This window comes from Trachypithecus francoisi, unplaced genomic scaffold (assembly GCF_009764315.1).
Source record: "Trachypithecus francoisi isolate TF-2019V2 unplaced genomic scaffold, Tfra_2.0 Lachesis_group0, whole genome shotgun sequence".
Lineage (NCBI taxonomy): Eukaryota > Metazoa > Chordata > Mammalia > Primates > Cercopithecidae > Trachypithecus > Trachypithecus francoisi.
In genome coordinates, this window is record NW_022681453.1 from 139,387,809 (window position 1) to 139,396,512 (window position 8,704).

General features: G+C 48.9%; 1 protein-coding gene across 1 annotated transcript; it reads left to right on the top strand.

Moving 5' to 3' along the window:
- The first annotated feature begins 252 nt into the window (after nucleotides 1–252).
- On the top strand, nucleotides 253–3,038 carry LOC117078623 (translation initiation factor IF-2-like). The gene is made up of 3 exons (XM_033202141.1): nucleotides 253–333; nucleotides 433–1,311; nucleotides 1,477–3,038. The coding sequence occupies exons 1-3, from the start codon at nucleotides 253–255 to the stop codon at nucleotides 1,564–1,566; spliced, it is 1,050 nt and encodes a 349-aa protein (XP_033058032.1). The 3' UTR covers nucleotides 1,567–3,038.
- The last annotated feature ends 5,666 nt before the right edge of the window (nucleotides 3,039–8,704 follow it).

Genomic DNA, 8,704 nt, shown 5'->3' on the forward strand with positions numbered 1-8,704 from the left:
TCTTGCCTGAGCCAATCTTCACTATACACTTGATGATCTCTTCAAGTCGTCTATGCCAGTATGAGAAATCAGGTTTTGTAGGGTTTAGTTTCCTTACACCTTTGGTTCTGGTCTTCTTCTTCTTCAAGTCCTCCCAATGTTCTCTATGACCCCTGGGTAGAAAAGAAGAAGTAGACTCAGTAGCCTCAAATGGAAATGAGATCATGTGGGTTGTTCCCCGTTAAACCGTCCACAAGTGATTTGCATAACAGAATGGCTTGTAAGCGCTTACTTCCCGGATCGGTTCCTGATGCCCCCTCTGCTGTCCACCACACCCCCGCCTGTCATCCTTTGGTGGCATCTTACTCCAAACGCCAGTTCCATCCCCTCCAGGCTTCTCCCCGTCCCCGGCTCCATCCTCTCTCCATTTAAGCCTAAGGGCAGCTTTGCTAGAAGACAGCCCGCCCTGCAGGAACAGAAAGCCTGGACTTCCACTGTGTTCACCACAATCAGCGCCCCGGGCCGCGGGGGTCCCATCCTTCCCTTAGACCGACTCTGGAAGGACCCCGAGAAGTGCTAGAAGAAAATAAGCGCTCGAGGAGGGGTGTGATCAGCTTTTCCGGATCCAGGTCTTTACCGGATACTTCTCTGTGCCCCACGGCGTGGGTAAAAGTGCAGGGGCAGCCACGGGCTGAGGAAGGCGGGGCGCGGCTCCGGACGACTAGGACGTGGCCGGCGGGAATCCCGGAGGGCGGCCCGCAGGTGGCGGCGCGGGGCGGCGGGCGGGGCCGGGAAGGGGGAGGGCTCGGCGCGCGTCGGGCGGTGACGGCAGCGCGGAGGGGAGGTGCGAGCCGCCCGCTCGCCGGGGAGCCATGGCGAGAGGCCGCGCCGCGGCGCCTGCATCAGTGCCCGCGTCCGCAGCAGCGCCCCTGCCCGCCGCCCCGGGGCCCACCCGGCCGCCGCCCCCGCGCGCCCCGAGCCTTTGACGCCCGCGCGCCTCGAGCGAGGCGTCCCCTGGCGCGGGGCCGCGCGCGGGAGAGCCCGAGCGCAGCCTTAGCGTCCCCGAGAGTCTCGAACGCCCCGACGACCCCCGCGTCTCCAAACCCCAGACCCCGAGCCCAGGAGCGCCAGGGCGGCAGGCGGGCAGTAGGAGGCGGCGGCGCCGGAGCGGAGCCACCGCGAGTGCCCCCGTGCCGCCCGGCCGGCTGCAGCGGAGGGAACCGGAGCAGCCGGGCGGCCGGGGTCGGGCAGACAACGACGCGGAGGAAGCCCCTACCGAGGCCCCTGGGGACCGCGCCTGCTGCCGGATTGCGCTCCGCGCCCCTCTTGCGGGTAAGCCAGGGTTCCGCTCACCCGCGCCCCCTGCGCGTCGGGCCCGGGGGATGGGGAAGGACACGGGTGTTCCGGGAGTGTCCGCTTGAGATAGTGGCGGCGGGAGAGGCCGGGCGCCGAGACCCTGCGGGGACAACCCTCCTAATGCACCGGCCGCACCTGCAGGAGGACCTCGGAGCCCGGAAAAGTGCCCCTAGGGCATCGTGTCGGCCACGCCGCGTGGCCTGGATTCCGCGCTCCGGCACTCCGAGGTGACAGTGAGGCGACCTTCAAAGAGCCTGGAGCTGAGCCAGGCCAGAGCGCGGGCAGCACCCCGATTCCCACTCACCCGCAAAACTTGATGAAAATGACATCATCTGAGCGTGTCAGAGAGCAGAAAGATGCCTTTTAGAGCCTTCCTTTGCATCCTCAGAGTTAACAAGTTTACTTTGTCACTTTCTTGACTTGCTTTTTAAAGCTCTTTTCTAGTCTCCAAGGTCAACCTCTTGCAGATAAAAACAAATATAATGAACTGTATCGTTTCTTCTTTTGTAAAGTTGTGTTTCAGGAAAGATGTTAGAAGTTGACCGGCTCTTGAGGCTGACGCTGGGTGCCCCCTCTCCGTTAAGCTTCCCTGTTTTAGAACCCTTGGCTGCACTTGTTCACACACTGAAATTAGCGTCCGCTTTGAGAGCCTTCAAAGTATTCGTCGTTGGACCGCTGATATATATATATTTTTTTCTGATATGCTTCACTATAACTTTATTTGCTTCAAATGTGTAAACCTTGTCAATACTATCTGTGAGTGTGTATTGGGGACTGGTAATCTTCTCTGGAGGGTCTTTTGTTTATCTGGAAGCGGAGTGGAGGTTACCATAGGGAAACAGTCTAGTTCCAGGGTCCTTTCCAATTTCCAACTACAAGAGCAGCAAAGAGGAAGGTGCTCAGACTGAGCTCTGATTAGCCCTGGAGCCAGTCTGCACTGGGGAGGGTCTCCCCAGTGATTGAGTGAAGGGACAACAGGCTGGGAGCTTGACTGGTAGGTTTGGAGAGTTGGACCTGGAGTGACACATGGCGCCTTCCCTTTTGTCTCTCGGTTTGGAATGGTCATACTCGGTTGCTCTTTGATCTTTGACCTCAGCTTTGTCGCAGAGGTTCCCAGGCCAGTGTAGTCTAAGCCAGCTGGAGAGCTGAGCCGGGCCCTGGGGGATGCTGAATCGGGTTAAAGCCCTTGTCTCAGGGCTGCGAGTTTGGCAACAGTTGGATTTCAGCTTGGCCCCAGCACTAGCCGTTTCCTGTTTGATGCCCCAGGGACCAGTTTCCCATCCCCAGTGCTCGGTTGAGGGTGTCTCCACTCTGGCTGTGTTGCTTCTCCTTCTCTTTGGTCTTGGAGTGGGAAACTTGGACTGAAATTCCAACTCTTCTCTATTAGCTGTGTGACCTTACTTAACCTCTCTGTCCTGCTCTTCCCCTCTCTGGGAGACAATGTTTTAAATGGAAGTGCCTGTCTGTAAAAGTTTGACTGAATAACATGGGAGAGTTTTCAGGTCTCATTCCAACATGATTGGGTTTATAATTTGGTAACCTTTTTGAGCCCCAACAGGGATAATAAAGCATATAATAGTAATTGTTGTTTTATAGGTTTATTATGAGGGTTAAATGAGGTAATATAGAAGAGCTTTGGGCCGGGTGTGGTGACTCACACGTGTATTCCCAGCACTTTGGGAGGCTGAGGCAGGTGGATCACTTAAGGTCAGGAGTTCGAGACCAGCCAGGCCAACATGGTGAAACCCCCGTCTCTACTAAAAATACAAAAATTAGCTGGGCATGATGATGGGCACCTGTAATCCCAGCTACTCAGGAGGGTGAGGCAGGAGAATAGCTTGAATCCGGGAGGCAGAGGTTTCACTGAGCCAAGATCGCGTCACTGCACTTCAGCCAGGGTGACAGAGCAAGACCCTATCTTAAAAACAAAAACAAAAAACATAAAAATAAAAGGGCTTTCAAAATAATAGAGCACTATTCACATTGAATGGAGTTCTTAAACTTTCACTTTCCAAATTAACAACACCTTAAGTGTTGCTGTCTTAAGTAGACTTTGTTCCTGTCATTGCATTCTATTGCATTCTGTTTTTTTTTTTTTTTTTTTATTCTTTGAGACGAAGTGTTGCTCTGTCACCCAGGCTAGAGTGCAGTGGTGCGATCTTGGCTCACTGTGGCCTCCACCTCCCCGGTTCAAGTGATTCTTTAGCCTCAGCCTCCTAAGTAGCTAGGATTACAGGCACCTGCCACCATGCCCAGCTAATTTTTGTATTTTTAGTAGAGACGGGGTTTCACCATGTTGGCCAGGCTGGTCTCAAACTCTTGGCCTCGAGGGATCTGCTGGCCATGACCTCCCAAAGTGCTGGGATTACAGGCGTGAGCCACCACTTCCAGTCCTTGTCGTTGCATTCTGAGTCCCTGCCTCTGACCTTGTATATAGTAGGCCTCTGTAATTGTTTGATGATTCTTGAATTAACCATCTGGGGTCCCCATCTTGACTTCGTGCTCGCAAGGTAGAAAACAGACCTTGGGCATTCTCTTCTTCATTAGCAGTCAGAGTTTTTATAGATGTGATTGTTCTGTTGCACCATATAGCTCATAAGAGAGCCAAGGAGAGTAAGCAGATAGGTGGCCAGTTTTTCTACAAGGGACAGTTCTTTTTTTACCCTTTGGGGCTTAAGTAAGAAAGGCATTGGAGGGCGAACAGTCATTTAAACTCACTGAGGGTTGCAGATTTTCAGTAAAGCCTTTTGTGCATTCCAGTTTAACACTGTATGGTTGGGAAGTTTGATAAACTTGAAAGTAAAGTTACCATGAGAAAATGGACTCTGATCACCGGCTGTGGTGGCTCACGCCTGTAATTCTAGCACTTTGGGAGGCCTAGGCAGGTGGATTGCCTGAGCTCAGGAGTTCAAGACCAGCCTGGGCAACACGATGAAGCCCTGTCTCTACTAAAATACCAAAAATTAGCCGGGCATGGTGGCATGTGTCTGTAATCCCAGCTACATTACATGGGAGGCTGAGGCAGGAGAATTGCTCGAACTGGGAGGTGGAGGTTGCAGTGGGCCGAGATTGCGCCATTGCACTCCAGCCTGGGCGACAGAGTGAGACTGTCTCAAAAACAAAACAGAAAAAGAGAAAATGGACTCTGATTTATTTAAGTCATCTATATTTGGCATGCACTGTGATTTTTGTAGGAGAAGACAAGAGGATGCTGTTTTTAAAAGATGGAGATAGAACCCAAGGGCTTATGTGGGTTCTTAGGTTTTATTTTATTCTTGGATAGAGATACACTGTTGTTAGACAGAGATACACTGTTGAATGAATGGGTCTTCTGGCTTCTCACCTCCTTTTCCCCCCTTCTTTTCAAACAAATGTTCCCTATTCTGACTTGTCTTCTTAGATGTATCTAAATGGAGGCCACTTGCAGTGTTGAAAAGTGCAAAGTTTTAGTGAAGAGACAGTAAATAATTACATATGCATAAAACTGGATGTCTCCTGAGTTACATAGAATACCAATGATGTTTAGCTGCTTAAAGGCTTTGATAGGCATTTTATGAAAGGCTGTGTAGTATTATTCATTATAGTGAGAAATTTATTTAATTATTATTGTTAATAGCGCACCTGAGGTGGAACAAGGTGGAACTGGGTGGGAGGGGAGCTCTTGAAATCCTTGTTTAGGCCGGGCGCGGTGGCTCAAGCCTGTAATCCCAGCACTTTGGGAGGCCGAGACGGGCGGATCACGAGGTCAGGAGATCGAGACCATCCTGGCTAACACGGTGAAACCCCGTTTCTACTAAAAATTACAAAAAAAAACTAGCCGGGCGAGGTGGCGGGCGCCTGTAGTCCCAGCTACTCGGGAGGCTGAGGCAGGAGAATGGCGGGAACCCGGGAGGCGGAGCTTGCAGTGAGCTGAGATCCCGCCACTGCACTCCAGCCTGGGCGACAGAGCGAGACTCCGTCTCAAAAACAAACAAACAAAAAATCCTTGTTTGGACTTCTTTTTTTTTTTTTTTTTTTTTTGAGGCGGAGTCTCGCTCTGTCGCCCGGACTGGAGTGCAGTGGCCAGATCTCAGCTCACTGCAAGCTCCGCCTCCCGGGTTTACGCCATTCTCCTGCCTCAGCCTCCCGAGTAGCTGGGACTACAGGCGCCCGCCACCTCGCCCGGCTAGTTTTTGTATTTTTAGTAGAGACGGGGTTTCACCGTGTTAGCCAGGATGGTCTTGATCTCCTGACCTCGTGATCCGCCCATCTCGGCCTCCCAAAGTGCTGGGATTACAGGCTTGAGCCACCGCGCCCGGCCTGGACTTCTTTTTTTGTTTTCAAACTTTATTATTTTTATTTTACAGTACTGTTCCTTGCAGAGCAGGGCTAACTTATAGGCAGTGTGCTTATAGACAGCCTGTTTGGACTTCCTTAAACTTTTTTTTTTTTTTAAATAGAGACAGGTTCTTGCTATGTAATAGGTCTGAAGTTGGGAATAGCCCTTCCTAGAATGCTGAGGTGGGAGGATCACTTGAGCCCAGGAGTTCGAGACCAGCCTGGGCAACATAGTGAGACCTCATTGTTACAAAAAAAAAAAAAAAAAAAAAAAAAAAAAAAAAAAAAAAAAAAAAAAAAAGAAAAAATTAGCCAAGTGTGGTGATGTGCACCTGTAGTTCCAGCTACTAGGGAGGCTGTGGTGGGAGAATCTTGAGCCCAGGAGGTTGAGGCTGCAGTGAGCCATTATTGCACCATTGTACTCTAGCCTAGGTGACAGAGTGAGACCCCACCAAAAAAAAAAAAAAAAAAAAAAAATTGCTGTCTGATTCAAAAAGTGCTCTTAAGGAAAATGTATCTTGTTTTCCCTGAGGTTCTGGGGACTCCCCAGCATAAGCACATGTGCCCCAGTTTGGGAATCGTGGAGCTGGATTATTTCTAGGGTCTCTTCTAGTTCCAGGACATTCAGAAGCAGAGGATAAAATCTATCCAGAGGAAATGGATTTTGTACTAACATCGACAAGGATGCTCCATCACAGTATAAGTTATCCACATTTGAATGTTAAATAAGACCATGCTGTGGGTACTCAGGTGACTTTAAAAATCTTTTTTTTTTCTTTTAAGAAGTAGGTGAAAATAACTGAACATGTGGACTAAGTGGCTTGACATTTTCTGAAAAGTATCTCTTTAGCATACTATTCAGAGCACTTACTGCATTCCTCCTTAATGACTAGAATTAGTTACTAGATAACATGATTATGTTGATTAAAAGATGTCACTGTCTACTAATTTATGTCAATACAAATGAACTATTAGCAAATCCTATCTTCCATTACATAGATGCAGGTTGATTTATGTCACTTAAAAAAATACATATGAATGGCCGAGCATGGTGGCTCATGCCTATAGTCCCAGCACTTTGGGAGGCTGAGGCGGGTGGATCGCGAGGTCAGGAGATCGGGACCATCCTGGTCAACATGGTGAAACCCCATCTCTATTAAAAATACAAAAATTAGCCAGGCATGGTGGCGGACGCCTGTAATCCCAGCTACTCGGGAGGCTGAGGAGGGAGAATCGCTTGAACCCGGGAAGGGGAGGTTGCATTGAGCCAAGATTGCACCACTGCACTCCAGCCTGGCAACAGAGTATTAAAAAAAAGAAAGAGAGAGAGAGAGAGAGAGAGAGAGAGAGAAAGAGAGAGAGAAAGAAAGAAGCATATTAATTAGAATAGGGATATAGGATCTCACTTTTTTTTTGTCTCTTTCCAGGATTACAGAGATAAAACATTTATGCATATGGAGAACCATGGGATTTTAGAAGTTGTCCATCAGTTCCTCTGGTTGTTTTGGTACAATAAAAAAATTCTTTTTTTATGGATAGAATCTCTGTTTGTTGCCTGGGGTGAAGTGCAGTGGCATGATCATAGCTCACTGTAACCTTGAACTCCTGGATGCAAGCCATCTTCCTGCTTTGGCTTCCCGAGTAGCATGCGTGCTGCCACACCTGGCTGATTTTCTTTTCTTTTCTTACATTTTTTTGTAGAGATGAGGTCTTGCTATGTTGCCCAGGCTGCCCTGACCTCAAGCGGTCTTTCTGCCTGGCCTCCCAAAGTACGGGGATTACAAGCATGAGCCACTGTACCTGGCTAGGCAATTCTTTAACATAAACAACATGTGCTGTGGGTCTGGATTTTTTTTTTTTTTTTTTTTTTTTTTTTTTTTGAGACGGAGTCTCGGTCTGTCGCCCCAGGCTGGAGTGCAGTGGCCGGATCTCAGCTCACTGCAAGCTCCGCCTCCCGGGTTTACGCCATTCTCTCGCCTCAGCCTCCCGCGTAGCTGGGACTACAGGCGCCCGCCACCTCGCCCGGCTAGTTTTTTTTTGTATTTTTTTAGTAGAGACGGGGTTTCACCGTGTTAGCCAGGATGGTCTCGATCTCCTGACCTCGTGATCCGCCCGTCTCGGCCTCCCAAAGTGCTGGGATTACAGGCTTGAGCCACCGCGCCCGGCCCAGGTCTGGATTTTTTTTATGCTAACATTCTGTAAGCTCTCCGTTTTTAAGTTTTGCAAAATGTGGAACAGATATGATACCACCTACTCTAGATACACAGCCTCTAATGTAGGCTGCCTCATTTTCTTATAGGTTTCTATCAAATAATTTCCAGCTTGAGATTTGAGATGTGATCAAAGATAAAATGTCTCCCTATAATGTTAGAAGTGGTTTGGCTTCACCTGTATTATTGAGTAAGGAATTTGGACCTTGGGGAGCAGGTAAACAATGAGAGCAGAAACTACCCTTGAATTTATGTTTGTCTGAGGACCATTGGGAAATATTTCTTGGAGAGTGGGGAAGACAAATTCCTTTGACCTCCAGAAGAATTGATTGTCCTCAGTGTGATGAGAAAGTCAGGCAGAGAGTGACTGAAGACAGCTCAGCTGTTCATGCCAAAGGGACTGATGGTCCAGATTCATGGTGGAACCAGGTGGCCCTGTTCTGGCTGGAGAACAGCAGTGGGAAGAGGACAGTGCTCACGAGAGGGAGATCCTGTCTCGGTTTCTGCCTGACATTTGGTTGCTGCTGTGTTCTGTGGAACAAATATTTTATATCATGTTGCATTACCATCTAAGGTTGACAAGTTAACTAGAACCTTTAATTTCTTACACATTGGACCTTTAATTATCTTAGCTCCATTAATTTTACTTACATATACCACTTGTACTGCCAGTAACACCTTGTAGATAACCACTCTTATGACCACTATTACCATAGGATGATTGTGTCTGTTTTGGACTTCATGTAAATGGAGTCATATAGTGTGTACTTTTGTGTCTGGTCTTGCTCAACGTTTTGTCTGCAATGTTCATCCGTTTGTTGCATATGCAAGTGCTTCATTCC

Coding starts and splice junctions, on each gene's coding strand:
- LOC117078623 (XM_033202141.1), top strand. CDS start 253: ATGGCTTGTAAGCGCTTACTTCCCGGATCGGTTCCTGATGCCCCCTCT. Junction 334..432: donor CCCCCGCCTGTCATCCTTTG/GTGGCATCTTAC, acceptor CAGCTTTGCTAG/AAGACAGCCCGCCCTGCAGG. Junction 1,312..1,476: donor GCTCCGCGCCCCTCTTGCGG/GTAAGCCAGGGT, acceptor CCGCACCTGCAG/GAGGACCTCGGAGCCCGGAA.